Source organism: Baudoinia panamericana, assembly GCF_000338955.1.
Source record: "Baudoinia panamericana UAMH 10762 unplaced genomic scaffold BAUCOscaffold_12, whole genome shotgun sequence".
NCBI classification, from domain to species: domain Eukaryota; kingdom Fungi; phylum Ascomycota; class Dothideomycetes; order Mycosphaerellales; family Teratosphaeriaceae; genus Baudoinia; species Baudoinia panamericana.
Window position 1 is genome coordinate 694,145 of NW_006911268.1, and position 17,176 is coordinate 711,320.

General features: G+C 54.7%; 7 protein-coding genes across 7 annotated transcripts; 4 read left to right on the plus strand and 3 right to left on the minus strand.

Annotated features, from left to right (window-relative positions):
- Positions 1-590: 590 nt before the first annotated feature.
- On the plus strand, positions 591-1,489 carry BAUCODRAFT_114891 (uncharacterized protein; the record flags this gene model as incomplete). The annotated part of the gene is made up of 2 exons (XM_007681989.1): positions 591-896; positions 944-1,489. Coding segments are annotated over 2 exons (852 nt in total), but the record flags the coding sequence as incomplete, so codon positions are not given.
- A 589-nt stretch (positions 1,490-2,078) lies between these two features.
- BAUCODRAFT_37805 (uncharacterized protein) lies at positions 2,079-5,808 on the minus strand. The gene is made up of 2 exons (XM_007681641.1): positions 5,581-5,808; positions 2,079-5,510 (listed from the first exon to the last, which is right to left on the minus strand). The coding sequence occupies exons 1-2, from the start codon at positions 5,635-5,637 to the stop codon at positions 2,496-2,498; spliced, it is 3,072 nt and encodes a 1,023-aa protein (XP_007679831.1). The 5' UTR covers positions 5,638-5,808; the 3' UTR covers positions 2,079-2,495.
- A 1,107-nt stretch (positions 5,809-6,915) lies between these two features.
- On the plus strand, positions 6,916-8,503 carry BAUCODRAFT_77026 (uncharacterized protein; the record flags this gene model as incomplete). The annotated part of the gene is made up of 2 exons (XM_007681749.1): positions 6,916-7,060; positions 7,122-8,503. 2 exons carry the CDS (start codon positions 6,916-6,918, stop codon positions 8,501-8,503), a joined length of 1,527 nt encoding a protein of 508 aa, XP_007679939.1.
- A 1,159-nt stretch (positions 8,504-9,662) lies between these two features.
- BAUCODRAFT_265469 (uncharacterized protein) lies at positions 9,663-11,329 on the plus strand. The gene is made up of 3 exons (XM_007681990.1): positions 9,663-9,900; positions 9,953-10,732; positions 10,784-11,329. The coding sequence occupies exons 1-3, from the start codon at positions 9,855-9,857 to the stop codon at positions 11,107-11,109; spliced, it is 1,152 nt and encodes a 383-aa protein (XP_007680180.1). The 5' UTR covers positions 9,663-9,854; the 3' UTR covers positions 11,110-11,329.
- A 35-nt stretch (positions 11,330-11,364) lies between these two features.
- On the minus strand, positions 11,365-11,935 carry BAUCODRAFT_57012 (uncharacterized protein; the record flags this gene model as incomplete). The annotated part of the gene is made up of 4 exons (XM_007681717.1): positions 11,365-11,455; positions 11,516-11,762; positions 11,823-11,849; positions 11,905-11,935. Coding segments are annotated over 4 exons (396 nt in total), but the record flags the coding sequence as incomplete, so codon positions are not given.
- A 95-nt stretch (positions 11,936-12,030) lies between these two features.
- BAUCODRAFT_142440 (uncharacterized protein) lies at positions 12,031-14,386 on the minus strand. Its single transcript, XM_007681991.1, has 3 exons — positions 14,000-14,386; positions 13,430-13,960; positions 12,031-13,347 (listed from the first exon to the last, which is right to left on the minus strand). The coding sequence occupies exons 1-3, from the start codon at positions 14,288-14,290 to the stop codon at positions 12,181-12,183; spliced, it is 1,989 nt and encodes a 662-aa protein (XP_007680181.1). The 5' UTR covers positions 14,291-14,386; the 3' UTR covers positions 12,031-12,180.
- Positions 14,387-14,752: 366 nt separating this feature from the next.
- BAUCODRAFT_37809 (uncharacterized protein) lies at positions 14,753-17,020 on the plus strand (the record flags this gene model as incomplete). Its single annotated transcript, XM_007681642.1, has 1 exon — positions 14,753-17,020. The coding sequence occupies one exon, from the start codon at positions 14,753-14,755 to the stop codon at positions 17,018-17,020; it is 2,268 nt and encodes a 755-aa protein (XP_007679832.1).
- Positions 17,021-17,176: the final 156 nt, after the last annotated feature.

The following is a 17,176-nucleotide window of genomic DNA, read 5'->3' on the forward strand; positions in this document are numbered from 1 at the left end:
TGCTCGCCTATCGCGCATAGCAAGTTGTTGACAGCCCTTCGTGATCGGATTCATAGACGTGAATACGGCTCGCCAGATCTTGTCAGCCGAGGATAGCTACGTCGACACATTGGGTAGGGCTTTCCCAACACAACATTTAGCAGATTGTGGCCAACCCGACGTTCCCCCACGACATATCTATCACGAACAAGCCACAGCCCAACTGACGAGTGCCATACTGCTGACGCACCCAGTCCGCCATGTCTGGCTCCAACGCCGGTTCCCGCTTCGACAGCATGGCGCCCAATGTGTCTGCCGGTACGTCCCGTTTCCGTCACTGAACCACATGCTCTTTGGCGGGAGGCAGCCCTCTCAGGTTCGCACAGGATTGGGTCAAATGGCACTGACGTTTTCTAGGCAGGAGTGATTCTGTGCTAAGCGGCCGTCAATATGCTACTGATGAGCCTGAGATGGACCGCAGCAGCCCGGTAAGCCGACCCATCCCTGTTACATTGCGCTTGCCTGCGCTCACCGCAAGGCCGATGGTACGCTAATACAGAGTCTCATAGTTTGGGAATCTATACACAAGCAGGCGGCCAACCACTCCGCAGATGCTGAAGCGTGGTGGATCTCCGGCGGACAGCGAGCGCTCTAAGAAGAAAGGTCGCATCTTGACCGGCAAAGCAGCCATCTCTAAGCCGATTAGTACCGATTACGACACTGACGATGCCCGCATTATCACGCTCAAGGAGCAAGGGTTCTCGGATGAGTATGTGGCGGATAAGCTTGTCGAGGAGAACCGCATTCGCTATGTTCCCAAATCGATTGGAGCTCGTTGGCTTCGCTTGCGTAAGTTATTCGAGCAAGTTGAGAACGAAAGACTTGACGATGAACTGAGCGACTGGCATATTGGCGAAGTATGTACCTAACAACCGTGGATTGCTGCCAGTGCTGACAACGGTAGGATCACCATCTGCACGAATCTGTCAAGCATGCCGAGAAAGAATTCGAGCGTGATCTGAAGAGACTCGAGGATCGTAAGTGGGCGCAGATCGCCAAGCTCCTCGAAGGGCGCCTCAAGCGTAAGAAGTACTCTGGCAAGGCCTGCCGTGAGCGCTTCGCGGGGCTTACGAATGGTGACGCACTTCTCCCTATTGAGCTAGATCCAGATCAGGAGGGCCGCGAGCGCATGCGGGAGGATCGTATCGCAGCAGCAAAGGCTCTCCGTGCCCAGCACACTACTAAGGCTCAACTCACGGAGATCGAGAAGCAGCGTCGTGCCAAAGAGAGGAAAGCCGAGGCGCAAGAGAAGGCGCGCATATCAAAGACCAAGGAGCGCGAGAGGAAGGCCGCTAAGTTGGCCAAGGAGCGTGTCAAGGTTGACAGGGCTGCAGCAAGGATAGCAATTCGTGAAGCTAAGAAAGCCGCAACATCACAGTTTCGGCTCGAGGAGCAGTGGCAGACCGATCGTCAGAAGGCTGAGCGCCAGATCTATGCCAAGCTGACCGGTGGCAAGCAACTAGGACGTCGTCGTCGCAACCATTCTGTCGCACCATCCCAAACCGACGCTGTGGACAACGCTGATGATGAAGACGTCATTTACTTCACGGACGAAGATGAAGCGGAGATGACGGACAACGATGGCGGAGCGGTAGACATGGAGCTGCAGGATGAGAACCTCTTCTGCAGTGGTGCGGATACAGCCGATGACAACCCGACCTCGTCAGACGGTGCCAGGACGCCCCCTGGAAAGAAGAAGCCCACTCCCAAGCCAAAAGTCACGAGGGAGACGCTATCTAATCCACGGAGCGTCATGACCAACGCTGAGCTCGAGATACTGCTCCACGAGCGTAGCTTGCCACGCCGCTCACTTCGCGAGGACCAACCCGCTCTGGTAGGGCGCCTATGTGTTGCCGATGACGCCCTGAGCAATTCTCAGCTCAATGATCTTCTTGGGAAGTACTTTGACAAGGGCAAAGGCAGTCGCGCGGCCAAGCTGATGCGGCTGGCAGAATACGATGCCGAGAAGTCAGCCGCTGGCGGTGACGGCGTCACTGTCAGCGATCCCGGGTTCAGAGCCACGTACGAGGGCTACCATGGCGAGTACAGGAGCTTGATGGAGAATTGATTGGTGGTGGGTGTCGTGGCACGGCATTAGATTGACAGAAAGAACAGTTCCCTAGTCTGAGTGCTTGGCTTGAGCTACTGGGACAGCCGATGCTAGCGTTTGGAGAAGGCATCTGACCTGAGATCAGAGTGGCACAGATGGTGCGAGCTGGCTGACACGACCATGTTAAAAGTGATTGCGTTATGTGCATAACAGTTGTACCTCGTTGCTAATGCTACACTCATTACCCAAGCCGTTCAACGACCTTTACCGAGCAGAGCCAAGCTGCAACGCCGGAATCAACAAGATGGTCTAATGCTCTCCGGTGATGTGAGCACAACATGTCCGTCATTATAGTGTCCCACCATATGCAATGAAACAGAGACTATTAGGCACTTAAGCCACCCTTCTACATGAGCGCGAGAGCGGCAATGGCACCCAGTGCCAAACCAGCCATACTCGAACCCAAAGACTTTGTTCCAGCGCCGGTGAATGGCACGACTGTTGGGCTGTATGTTGCCACCGACGAGGGTCTGCTCGAGCTGTAAGCCGTGCCCATCGTAGTCGAGTAAGCTGGAGCGCTGGATGGCGCCCTAGCGCTTGTCACAGCAGGTACAGCCGCCGTCGAAGGTGCATAGACCGTGCTCGGACTGCCGGCACCAAGACCAGTCGAAAGGCTAGTCTGCCCGCTGATGACCACGGTAGAGGTTGTGAACTGTACTTGGGGCACCGTCACGGTGGTATGCAGGGTGCTCACGACGCTGCTGTTTGCCATTGTAAGGCCTGCGGATACACCAGTGCTGTATGTTGCCGGCACGGTAACTTGGGACGAGTATGTGATGACGGTCGACGGACCAGCAGGTGCAGGCGTCGTGACTGGGGTCGATGACGGTGCGGGCGTGCTGATGTTCGCAACGGGAATGATGCTTGTGGAGATCGGCACCATAGTCGTAGAGACGACAGTCGAACGAGCAGGGCAGTTGGTTACTTCCGGACCGCAGGAGGTGACCGTTACCTCTTGCGTAGAGTAGATGGTGACTGTTGATGGGACAGCTGGTGCCGAAGAGACCGGAGAAACCACGGACGAGGAAGGAGTGAATGGCGCAAAGCTCGGTGTGATGATTGTGGTCGAAACAGCCACTGATGTTGTAGAAATGACGGTTGAGCGCGCCGGACAGTTGGTCACATCAGGAGCGCAGGAGGTGATGGTGACCTCCTGCGTGGAGTAGATTGTGACAGTCGACGGGATCGCGGGCACCGAAGAAACGGGCGCCACAGCCGCTGACGAAGATGAAACGTAGGCTGAAGAGCTTGGCGTGATGACCGTAGTAGACACAGGCACTGACGTCGTGGCAATGACCGTCGAACGAGCTGGGCAGTTCGTAACCTCTGGGCCACAACTTGTGATTGTTATCTCCTGCGTAGAGTAAACCGTGATAGTGGACGGTAGCACGGGAGCCGACGAGACAGCATCGACTGTCGATGAGGAAGGGGTGACTGATGTTGCCGTTGCCGGAACGATGCTTGAAGGGCAGGCAGTGATGATCGCAGGGTTTTGAGGCACGTACGGGGCACAGATGCCCTGGAGATAGCTTGCGGCTGCGCTTGTGCTGTTGTCGGAACCAGACCAGGCGCTGATGCAGCCCATAACGTGCGTAATGAATTGGTTGTCCTCGCAGTAACAGCTAGAGTCGGTGTTATCCGTGCAGTTGGTCTCATGCAGCCAGGTGTTCAAGCACTTAGGCAGGAGATCCGGGCAGTTTGGCGATGGATATGCGCTAGCAGAAGCCGAGCTGCTCGAGGCTGAGTTTGCTGCTGATGAGCTTGTTGGCGTAGTCGCGTTTGCTGCCGGCACCACGCTGGCAGTGGCGCTGGCTGTGACCGGGCAGACAGTGGTGGAGATCGCAATCGTGTCAGTGACTATGACCACGCTACCGGCACTGCTGATAGTTGACTGCGTTGTGGTGTAGATCGTGCTTGTCGAGTAGGATGTGATGGTGGCACTCGACAAGATTGTCGATAGCGAAGAGCTTACAGCCGCGACAGAAGCTGCTGGAGTGGACGAGCTTGGGATAATGATCGAGCTTGGAATGATGGTCGAGCTTGGGATGATGGTCGAGCTTGCTGGCGTCGAGTCAATAGCGCCTGTCTCAGTTGCAGTGACTGGACAGATGGTTGTTGAAATAGCAATAGTATTGGTCACGATCACCGTGCTGTTCGCAGGACAGTTCGTAATACTAGGCGCACACGACGTAATCGTATCGTAAGTCGTGGTGTATATGGTGCTGGTGGAGTACGAGGTGACGAGACCTGTCGTCGTGGGACCGGTTGCAATGCTGGATGCTGATAACGATGATGGGGAAACGCTGGCAGCAGATATTGGAGTTGAGCTACTAAGCGAAGAGAACGTCACCGGAGAAGACGTAGCCGGCGAGCTCGTAGGAGAGCCTGGTGTCAGAATCGAAGGCATCGACAATGTCGAAGAGGAGGCATTCAGACTCGAGTACGGTGGGGTCAGTGTCGGGAATGAGCTGGTGCTCACGGAGGACGTAGCGGCCGATGTCAGTGGCGTAGAGCTAAGTGGTGTCGATTTGGGTGGTGACGAGCTGGGTGATGTCGAGCTGACTGCCGACGAGGTGACTGCTGACGAGGTGCTCAACACAGGCGAAGTCGCTACGCTCGTCGGGGTGCTTGACAGCCCGCTGGATGGGCGGCTTGTGGAGTAGATATCCGACGTCGTCTGCGGGACGGATGAAGAACCGGTCATGATAGAAGAACTTGCGCTTGAGCTGCTGGCGCCTGGAGTGCTCGAAATGTGGGCGCTAGAAGTGGTGACGATGGAGGCCGCGGAGCTGGTTGTGACCACGGAGCTGGATGCAGATACGTAGCTGCTAGAGGAAGTAGGGGTGCTGACCGGCACGGTGCTGGGCGCTGACCCGCAGTTAAAGCCCACCGAATGGATGCTAATGGAGCAATTCGAGCCTGTGTTGCCTCCCGCCGGCTTGAATGTGACGCTGGTGGCACCACCACATTGCGTGTTCTGGATCACGGACCCACCGGCCTGGCAGGCATGTGTCTCTGTGCAAGTTGAGCCGTCCGGCATACCATATTCACAATCGAAGTTGGTGTCCTCGCTCGAACTCATTTGGAAGGTAGATATCGAGAAAGAGCTCTCATCAGACCCACAGGACATCGATGGCTTGTCGTCTAGATTACCGGTGATGCACTTGTCCCGGAATGCTCGCGCCATAAGCGGGCCATGCTTACTGGCAGAGTCGCTGCAGGTAAAACCGGAGAATTTGTTGCTACCATATGAGCTGAAAGAACCGGATTGAAGGCCAGACCAGTCATAGCCACTGTGTTGAGCAGTCGAACAGTTGTTGTTGGTGTTAGACGGACAAGAGAAGGATCCCGTCGACCATCCCTGCTTATGGAGTCAGCCATGTCTGGTATAGCGATGAACTCTGCCACATGGTTGCAGGGGGACAACTTACAGTGGCCGCGACCTTCTGTGCCGCAATGGCAACAGCCACTGCTGAAACGTAACGCATCTTGCCTGATAATTAACGTGCTTGATACACGGCAGCGGTTCACACGCAGTGAATGTAAGTAAAGTAGATAGAAAACACGGTGTAGAAAGGCAGGGAGGAACGAGTGACCCTGCTGTGCTAATGAGAAGACTCTGTGCAAGCAAAGAAAGACAGAGAGGGAATGCAGAAAAGAGGACTACAGTAGAGCGGATCAGCCAGCGAGAGTCAAAGGTGTTATACGTAACCACAGACCCGCCGCCGAAACAATGGACTGTGACTTACTACTCCACCTGTCGGAGCATTGTCGATGAGCCTCCTGTATGGTGCTGCTCCGAATGACCGGGCAAGGTTACGTTTTCTGGGCATCGACATGGGACACAGTGGTCTAATCCTGGTTCGTACAGCCATCAAAGCGAACTGGCTTCGTTAGAGAGTGCGACAATAGATGTGGCCTACCGTCCATGCTATGGCGCGTAGCCTGCGAGAGGACGAGAGACGCAGACCAGAACGCGCGAGGTCTGTGTGGTCGAAACCCGCAAACCCGCTAATGCAGGTACGAGCGCCAACCGTTTCATGGTAAGAGGCGTCCCCGGAGACACGCCCTGGCGGACGGAACGTTTGAGGTAGGCAATCGCCGGCCGCGGCTGAGGCGCCCCTATTGATGGCGTATTCAATTGGTGGGAGGTAGATTTGCATCGTCCTATAAGTAAGAGGTTGCAGAAATAGTGGGACGATTTCTGCGCTTCAGACAGTCGTACAGCTATAAGCCGCGACTCTCTTCCTGAAACTGAGACTCATGCATAGCGGCGGAACATATCAACAGGGAGGCATTATGCGATCCTTGTAGGAAATCCGTGCATCGTGAAGTGTCTGCATGTTCACATTATATAATTCTCATTCTCGACCTGAGTCCGAGAAAAAGGGTCAGAAGGTCAAGCGACCTTAAAGCCTTGGCTGCCACGCGGAGGCGGCTCGACTGATTGGATGGAAGATCGCCCTCAGGAGATTGGCAGGACGACCATCAACTTTCTGCTCTTGCACATCGTCGCAGCTCGATGCGATTCCGTACGTAAGGCACAACAAGTCGAGATCCCTGTTACCATGGCTTCTATGATGGCCCTTCCGAAAGACGATATATACTTCGATGCTTTCGATGCAGGACAGGTCAATGAACATGAAGCCATTGATCATGGAGCAGCCGGCTTCGACGGCAGGAAGCTCCGGCTTCGGAAGGCCCTCACTCGTTGAAGCTTTCATCTACACTCTTTTGCAATATGACTACGTGCGTATCTTCAGGATATGAGTGCTATTGTTCGGCCATTTGTCTGGTTCTACCATGAGTTCGGTCTGTCTTCGATTAACGAGACGGGTCGAAATGCCTGGCTTATCATCCTTGCACGCTCGTGTCGTATGTTCGCATATGGCACGAACTCACTCATATTGGGTAATGTGTGACAATGCATCAATATGTTCCTATCTCAAGGACTAACGGAGGCCATGCGTAGCGCTTTTCTTCGCCGAGCTCAAGTTCTCTGACTACCGTATCGGACTGTTCATGACACTCACACTGCTTGGCGATGTCTTTCTCGGTCTCGGTCTTACCCTCATCGCTGATAAAGTTGGACGACGCAATATCCTGTTCGGAGGATCGTTCCTCATGATACTAAGCGGTGCCACCTTTGCTGTCTTCAACAACTTTTGGATCCTTCTTTTTGCCGCAGTTATAGGCGTTGTGAGCGCAACTGGCGGCGACTTCGGACCGTTCAGGGCCATTGAAGAATCCGTTCTGTCGCAGCTCACGTCGTCAAAGACGCGGTCAGACGTTTTGGCATGGTACGTGACGTGCTCGACCATTGGATCGGCCATTGGAAGCGAAGCTTCTGGCCGGATTATCCACGCCCTGCGAAATGTTGGTGGCTGGGAGCTGCTTGACGCTTACCATGCCTTGTTCTGGGTCTATACCGTCATGGGGTTCGTCAATGCGCTGCTGGCTTGGCTGCTCACGGATGCGTGTGAGATTCACAAGAACGACGCCACATATGCCCAAGTAGCACAAGATGAACGTGAGAGCCTTGAGTTGGACGAGCAGCGTGAACCCAACGGAACAACAAACCAGCCTCATCCCAAAGAGGGGGCTTCTCAACCCAGGCGTCACTGGTTGTGGTTTACGAGCCAATTGTCCCTCATCTCCGCACCCACACGAGGGGTAATGTACAAACTCTGGGTCTTGCTAGCCGCAGACTCTATCGCCGACGGTATGGTACCTTACTCGCTTACGAACTATTACCTGGATGAGAAGTTCCATCCCTCGAAGTCTGTCCTCGGAGACGTCACGTCAGTCAGCTACTTCCTCGGCGCTATCTCCGCCATCTTTGCGGGTCCACTCGCCAAGACGATTGGCCTGATCAACACGATGGTCTTCACCCACATACCATCCTCTGCTGCCGTTCTTGTCTTTGGTCTGCCGAACAACTTTGTCGTTGACGTTATCTTGCTGATGATTCGGGCGGGGCTCAACAACATGGATCAAGCGCCTCGCTCAGCGTTCATTGCGGCTGTAGTGAAGCCGGAAGAGCGCACTGCGGTCATGGGAATTACGAACCTTCTCCGAACACTTGCTGCCATGACCGGACCGTCCATAACTGGCATCCTGGCTGGCAATAACCAATTTTGGATAGCATTCGTGGCTGCTGGAGCTTTCCGTTTGGCGTACGACGTTGGACTATACGTGATGTTCGTTAACATGAAGCTCTACCAGAACGAGGAGACTCCAGCTCAGGCGTCAAATCAGCGCCAAGAGCCAGGGGACGAGGAGATGCAAGATCTAGATCGAATGGACACTCCAGATTCCCTGGCGAGCTCCAACTCATCCCGAGCAGGCACTTAGGTCCGGTCTATCTTACAGCGTCGTCCTCTGCATGGTGCACGTTAAGCTCGAGTTTCTCCCGTCTCCGCCTTAGCTCGACCTTGACTTTGGCATCGCTCTTGTCGAGCTTTCAAACTCCTAGTCTGGCGGCACCTGTCTACCAATACATTGTTAGTCACACTCCCGCAACAGCCGCCACGACAGCGTGGTTTAGCTATCACTGCAGTGAAGAAGCGCCTGTCACAGCGCTTAGCTTCTCAATCTTGCAGCCGTGAAGCACATGCTGCGCCCTTAGGCAGGCCAAAGTACGCCGTCAACGTGAAAAGGCTGTCCACTGTCCAGGCTTGGCGACGTGCTGTTTGAGTTGGCTTAGCCTGGCTTCTCGCGCTCGTACAGGAAAATTCAATGGCGAAATACAGTTGGCATAGATCGTGAGATAGTAGTATAGTGGTGCGGCTACAACGCGAGCACCGGCTGCCAACTCTACTCTGCCGATCGGACACGTAGATCGATTGCTTGACAGGACCGCTCACGGAACATGCGAGGTGGTAAGCAGCCACGTCCGCCAGAACGTAGGAACTGGCGATCTAGAGAAGCATTCGCTTTTATTCCACAGAGAGGCCGTACGGGGCCGCAGCTTGTAGGTTTCACGATTAGTACTCGCGTACGACTGCAATCACTTCCCCACGCAACACACGAATGGGATCGGATGCCGCATAGAGTCTCGACGACGATGAGCAAGTCGGGCTGCTAATCGAGCATAGATCATTCGAGAGGCGGTTGAAAAAATGATCAATGTTCGATGCGTGTGAAGGGTGTGACCGTATTATCATGTCTGATCGGCTAAAACTCAGACACAGTCCATGTCGCAAACGTTATAACGACTCGGCCATGTGCACCAGATAGCTCGCCGAGGATAACAATAAGATGTAAGACGGAGACAGATCAGAGCTAACAGCGACGAAGGAACAGTGGATAATCAAGAATCTAGGTTTCGAATAGTTTTGAAGGCTTCTGAACGATAGGGCAGCTTTTCAAAGAGCGCTCAGTTTGAGTGACACCAACTAGACGTGATTGGATCGGTGGTGAAGCAGGGACTCGGGTGCAAGACGCACGGTGCCTGAGATGCTTGCTTGCGGGCCGATGCACGTTGTGCATTTTTTGGCGGAGATCATTGTTCGCTCAAGCGATGCGTCACCGCCACGAAACCCTTCACTCTTAAGTGCCATTGAGCTTTTCAATCTTCACTCCGAGTATCTGCACATCATCACACGTCACAACAAGAGCGAGGTAATTTTGTTTTAGGAGTTACTCAACACCCGCAGTAGGGAACGAAGCATAGTCCTTGCGCACCCGTACCAGACTCAGAGCAATGGCTGTGGAAGAGCAGCTGCACGGCGTCAGCGACGACGTTCGCGGTACGGATACAATTACGAAAGGCATTACTGGCGCACCTACTGACCCAAACAGTCCTCGGCTACGACCCTCTAATCCCTCCCGCCCTGCTCACCTCCGAAGTGCCTGCGCCTGCCAACTCCATCCCCACCGTGCTCAAGGGCCGCAAAGAAGCCGTTGAGATCGTCAAGCAGCGTGATGACCGCTTGCTGGTGGTCTGCGGGCCATGCTCACTTCACGACCCGGAAGCCGCCGTTGAATACTGCTCGCGCCTCGTCGAGCTTGCAGACAAGCTCCAGGATGACCTGCTCATTATTATGCGTGCCTACCTCGAGAAGCCACGGACGACAGTAGGCTGGAAAGGTCTTATCAACGATCCAGATATCGATGAGACTTTCCAGATCAACAAAGGCCTCAGAGTGTCGAGGAAGCTGTTCTGCGATCTGACCGCCATGGGCATGCCCATTGCGAGCGAAATGCTCGATACGATCAGTCCGCAATTCCTGGCCGACCTCATCTCTCTGGGTGCAATTGGTGCAAGGACAACGGAGTCGCAGTTGCACCGTGAACTGGCTTCCGGCTTGTCTTTCCCCATGGGCTTCAAAAACGGCACAGATGGCGGGCTGAGCGTTGCGGTCGATGCGATAGGCGCGGCAGCTGCAAAGCACCACTTCATGGGTGTCACAAAGCAGGGTCTTGCGGCAATTACGAGGACTCTGGGCAACCCGGATTGCTTCGTCATCCTGCGAGGTGGCACAAGCGGGACGAATTTCGACAAGGACAGTGTGGCGAAGACGCGAGATGCACTGAGGAAGAAGGGTCAGCAGGAGGTGATGATGATTGATTGCTCGCACGGTAAGCTATCTCTGCGTCCTTATTGCGAATGCGGACTGACATCGTTGGAAGGCAACTCCCAGAAGAATCACAAGAACCAGCCCAAGGTCGCGCAGGTGATCGGCGACCAGCTTCGCGAAGGCCAAGAGGCCATTGTCGGTGTCATGATCGAGTCGTATCTCTTTGAGGGCAACCAGAAAAATGACGGGCGAGGCCTGGAGGCGCTTAAGCGAGGCGTGAGCATAACTGATGCCTGTATCGACTGGGATACCACCATCGAAGTGCTTGAACAGCTTGCAGATGCCGTGAGGGTGCGGCGCCAGGTTCTCGGCAAGGCTTCGGCGGCGAAAGGCACTAATGGCGCGCCTACAAACGGTGTCTCCAACGGCGTGCATTAAATCATCATGGGTGGGGATCTGCGCGGTGTTCCATGGATTGCAAAAGTCTTGCTTCGGTGCGGATATCCAGCTGGGCGTCAGGTGCTCATGGCAGGACTAGCTTTTTGAGATTGTTTTACCAATGCTGCCACCACGGCACCTCCGCTCGACACGACACTGAGTGCAGTCAAGCAGCGTTTCGCTCGCGATCAGTGAGGAACCGTAGCGCTTTCATTTTCAGACCGGGAGATCTTTGTGTGCTCGCTCGTTCGCACCCGCCTTGTCTCCAGCAACTTGCAGCGCTCTTGCGAGATAGGGCCCGACCACTGGGATGTTGTACGCGAATCCTGCTATCGTTTTGAAGAACCTAGATTCACTTGTATCAGTCCCTGCACCTTCCGCAAGACAGAGGGATAAAGGTCCTCACTCTCCAAACAGCACAAATATGCCATAAGCCTCGATCACAAAACCCACCAACGTCCACCCCAATAGAATAAGCAGGATGCCTGCCCAGAAAGCAGCACTACCCCGCCACTTCTGTCTGCGTGCGAAGAAAGCGAATGTTCGTTGTGGCCCGAGAAGTAGAGTGATGCCAACGAGAAAGAGAATGTTGCCCATGGCGAGAAGGGCGCGGTCGAAGAAGAGTACGAGGCCGAAGAGGAGGAAGAAGAAACCTGATCTGTTATCAGCATCGAGAAAGAAGTGAGACGTAACAATCCGGCGAGCATACCTACCACCGGTACAGAAGGCTACGCCTACTTCTACAGGGGTGTTAGCGAGGCATAGATAGGGAAGGCAGAGGGATGGAAGGCGGACTCTGCGAGTCTGAGAGCCAGTATGTAGGCATCTTGGCTACGTCGACTCACGATAGCCAAATGCTGTTGGACGGTGTTATGATTGAGTCGTTAGTAAACAATGAGAGACGGATGTGGGACAGCTTGCGCCTGGTTGATAGAGTGCAGATGGAAGACGTGTCTCGACGCGCAGCTTCACCGAAGATTCTCCGATGCCTCGATGCATGATACTCAATATGCGATTTGCTATGTATACACTCCACTGAACGCCCTTTACCTAACAGAATAACCATAGCATTCATAACTCAGTCTTTGAGACAGCCTCTTCGTACTCCCACGACCTGCAAAACCCATACCAATGTCGCTCCGCGCATTCTTTCCGTTTCGTTGAAGGCAAGCTCGACGGACTAGGCCGTGCGGCGGTAGGTGCTGGTGTGGTATGCGCGAAGGTAGACGATGGCGCTACAGCAACTGTCGTCGGGTCTCTGCAGCCAAACCAGCCAGGTGTCTCGCAGGTTTCAGTGCTGGTCGGCAAGCTGCTGGTCGTGGTGATGGAGGGCGCTGGGATTGCACTGGTCGTTGTTCCGGTTGTAGAAGACGATGACGGAGTAGTGGTAGGGTCTTTGCAGCCGAACCAACCCGGCGTCTTACAAGTGGATGTCGAGGAGCTGCTAGTGGTCGACGTGGTTGCGGTCGTCGTCGTCGTCGTCTCATCCAAACAGCCCCACCAGCCTGGCGTCTTGCATATCTCCGTTCTTGTTCGTGTCGATGAGGTGGAGCTACTAGAAGTGGTGATTGGCTCGCTGCTATTGCTCTCGTAGAATTTCCAGTTGAAGCAATCCTGGCAGTCCAGGTCTTGCTGACACCCAGGTACCGTATCGTATTTCTCCAGTACGTCCCGGATTACATTCGAGATCTTGTGCGTACCAATGCCTACACGCCAGCCAAGATCACCAACGGTATCGTAAATACAAGTATGGCCAGTGTGACAGACACCCTGGAAAGCGTACCCTCCTATCGTGCACCAGGATGATCCAGCGTTGCATGTGCCCATGTAGATTGGATCGGCAGTATGACCAAAGTGGTAGATGCCAGTGCTGACGCGTGACTGATGCGAGCCGATCCTGTAGCCTGGAGGTGTTGGAAGACCCAAGCGTGACGCTGCGAGCGAATCCGGAAAGGCTTCAAAAGTGAGAGTGGGTAAGCCGTACGTGAGGCCTAGTAAAGAGCTGACCACCCCTCCCAAGGAATGTCCTGACAACCATACATCGGAATTCGGATATCGCTCGGTGACGTTGTGATACAGTTCCCTAACGGCTCGATAGTAATGGCCCTTTTCGCGCAAGGACTTCACCAAACACGTTGAGTTGCATGTATATGCTGAGGTCATACAGTCGCAGACTTGTTTCCACATGATCTGCCCGCCTTGACCACAGCAGCAGGATCCGAAGAGGTTATCGTTTAGCTTATCATTGCCCGTAGTGTCAGCGCCATCGAAGACAGCTGGTGATGTACCTAAAGCAGAGAAGGGTCGTGGGTTAGCTTACCAAGTCCGTGTCGGTCGTAGCCGGGTTATCGAACCAAGGTACGGACGTACCTTTCAGACCTATCACGATCGTCTTGTTCTTCTGATCGGCGAAGATATGGCCACGAAGACCATCAGCCTGCCAGCCAAAGTCATCGGTGTAGTTGAAGCCGCCTTTGACATCTTTCCACTCTCCGCCAGCGTGACCTTGAACGTACGCGTTCGCTGCCATCTTGGCGAAGGTCAAGACTGTGCCTTTGTTGGTAATGTTTGGACCTGCGACACTGTCTACTGTCCAGTCATAGTAAGGCAAGGTCGCTGCATTACCGTGCATGTCCGCATAGGCAAGTAGCTGATCGATGTCAGCAGGCTTGCGGTTTGTTAGCCGCTGGATGCTCGTTGGCATGACATTGACCCGCAATGATTGGGGCGCTGCTTCGTATGTTTCGCCATCATCGTAGGAGACACGAAGCTCGTCGCCCGGCGCGATATCTTGGTACCGGTGAAGCTTGGGGTACTGGTGGGTTCCTCGATGGTAGATATGGCGCAGCGTCTATGCGATCTATTAGCCTCGGACCGTTTGCCACTTCACCATTTCACCCACAAAGACTCGCTCGTCAAGATCTGGGGCTACTGGAATATGCCCATTATTGATAGGCACTTGAGGAGGTAGAACAGCGTCTGCAAGTCGCCGACTGTCCTCCAGCCTCGAGAGCCACTCTGCTCGTTCTTGCGCCCTTTCATGCGGACTGCTTATACGGAACGCATCGCTCAAGCCTGCAAGAAGCAGCAAGCACGCAAACACTGCGCTACCGCTGAACATGGCGCTGGGAGTGCTGCTCCTGCCCCTTCGAGCTGAAGCAGCGTTGATGAAGCATCGCATGCGTCCTCAAGCGTCGTTCAAAGTGAATAGAGTGTCTTACTCGTGATGTAGGTCACATGCGGCTCCAAAGGCATCAACAAACGATAGGCGCTCGGAACATCCTACCAGCGGAAACGGCCCGGCGTCAGCGTCATCGTCGCCCCCGCAGCATGTGCGCCAAGTTGTGCTGAGGCTGGCGCTGTTGACTTCGTGCTGAAGAAGCAACGTCCACGCACGAGACGATCAGTCTTTGTTGCCTTCGGATGCCGTGAGCATCCACCGAGGACCGTGGAGCTGGGCTCTGGTCTCTTCCACTCGCTTGGTTTGTGCAGGTACCGTTCAGCATTGATTGGTGGAGGCGGTACTTTCATGTTGTTGGTCGAGTTGGCCGCGGGATGACATAGTAAAAGGCGGCCTATCTGCAAACCGTATGCATATCTTAGCTGCACGCTACACTTGAAGAAGCTCAGCATGCAAGGCAGGATGTCCGGCGTGTCGCAGAGATCCGTCAGCGACAGCCGTCCAGGCTTGCACGGCTCGCAATCCTTTATCCGCATGCCAGCGTCTCCGTCAGCAACATCACCTCGAAAGAGAGCGAGCACGCTGCAGGAAGCAGGTATACCAGCCATACCGGAAGCGAGGCATATTGACGGATCACCCGAGGTGGCGGGAAAGAGGGCCGATGTCTTTGAGAACCATGATGATGAAGAGGAGCATGTGCCCTCTGGCGCAGTGACGCCCAACCCGGAACTGAAGATCCCAAGCACCTTTGACGATCTTCCCATAGAGATCAAGAGTTTGAGCGAGCGCTTTCTCGAGAGTCTGTCCGCAAAGGTGCATGCTCAGCCTCTTGCAGCAGATGCGCTCTCTGAGCTATTCCAGGACTTCTACGAACGTGCTGCATCGCACATTGCGACACATATTGCTTCCCTAGCATCCCGTATTGGACGAGACAAGGGCTCAAGCACGCCGTCCAAGCCGAGTGGACGGGCGAGAGCTGGTTCTGGTGCGAAGCGTGTCGATGATGGCTCAGTAAGTGGTGGTGAGATGCTCACGGCCTCCGAAGTCGCCTACAGAAAGAAGGCTAGGCGTCTGCTTGAGCTCAAGCGAATAGCTTTGGAAGAGGCAGTGGAGCGCGGCGTGTGTGAGAAGGTATACGATCGCATCTTCAAGCACCGGAGCACGGACGACGAGGCACGAGACGAGAAGCTACGTTCACGGACGGCTGCGTTATCCGTGGTTGGGATCGGCCTGAAAGAGCTACACACGGATTCTGACCCTGCGAAAGCGGAGGTGCGGAAGACCGCAGCGGAGAAGGAGGAAGACATCTCCCAATCACTAGCTAGTGCTCGGGAAGCATTGCAGCGCATGGACGACGAGCATTATCCGGCTGGCAAACTGCGACATCTCACGGATGCGCACAAAAGCATTGTGGAGACCCTTTCGGAACTCTTTCCATCATCATCCTCTGCTGACGAGATTCTGCCCACACTGATTTACACGCTAATAACATCGCCGCCTGAGGGCATCAGTGTTGTCAGCAACCTTAACTTCATTCAACGGTTCCGTGCCCAGAGCAAGGTCGATGGCGAAGCTGCTTACTGTCTGGTCAATCTTGAGGCCGCCATCTCATTCCTGGAAACGGTTGATCTCTCATCACTCCGGGCCGATGAACTGCCAGAGGGACCGGCAAAGTCGAGCAGCCGGCCCTCGACACCTACCTCTGAGAGGTCTCCGCCAACTCACCTAAGCGCTGCTCGGGCTCTCAAGCCCACCGTAGCGCCAATTACAGCCACTTCGCCTGAGCTCAGCAGCAGCTCCAGCGACCCTGCACAGGCTCTTCCATCTCCACGTACGCCGACGCCAATGACCAATCGACCAGCGATGCATCAACGTCGGTTGTCGAACTTGGTGCAAGCGCAAGCCGACAGACTCGAGGCCGGGCGTGAGAACTTTCTCAACGCGGCAGACAAGATCTACGATAGCATCAACGGCACGCTTGAGAATAGTCTACAATTCGTCTTTGGCCGCTTCAAAGAGCAAGCCACAGGCGACTCGCCTCTACCTAAGACGCTTGAGGAAGCTCGCAAGCTGGTCAGCTCGCCAAGTTTGGAGGAGCAAGACGAATCATTGAACATCAGTGGTCGCAGCAGTCCTGCACTAGACGATCCGACAAGCACAACAAGCAAGATCGACAACAAGATGCTTGAAATTCTCGGAGGCCGGAAACCGCCTTTGCGTGACCGGAGCGTAGATAGTACCCGGTCAGCCGGTAGCGGGAAGCGCGTTGCTTTCAGCGACGTTGCCGCAAAGGAGAAGCCCAAGGAAGATTCTGCGGCAGCAGCGTCCACCAGCGCGAACATACTCAATGCCATCAACCCATTGAACCGCTTCGGCGTACCCGGCTTTCCACGTTTCGGGCGTGGCGCGGGCAATATCTCGGCGCAGCCTTCCCCGACCGTAGAGAAGCCGAACAAGCTCGACAACATCGTTGAGCGGCCTTCAATGGACGATGCGGCCGAGGCATTCCCGAATCTAGAAAAGCAGAGGACGAAGGAGAGTATTGTTTCTACAACAGGCGATGACCTAAACGCTAGGGAAGCCCTAGCGGAGTTGAGAAAGATCAAACCGCCAAAGAAGAGGTTCCTCGCAGTGTCAAGTGCCAGTGACTTGAGACTGGGGGAAGTGGAAGAGCTGTTGATGGAGTACAGACGGCTTGCTAAGGCGATAGGAGAGGCTGTTGCAGTGTGAGATATCGGCAGGTTGTGGTGGTTCTACCAACCTAGATTGCCGCACAATCAGTGTGGCGTGTTCAGTGGCAAAAGCGTCGTGCTGTCGGTTCGCCTCAACTTTTCCAGCTGCCTACCAAGGGAACGTAAGGAGAGGCATCGCGAAAGCGATGGGGCT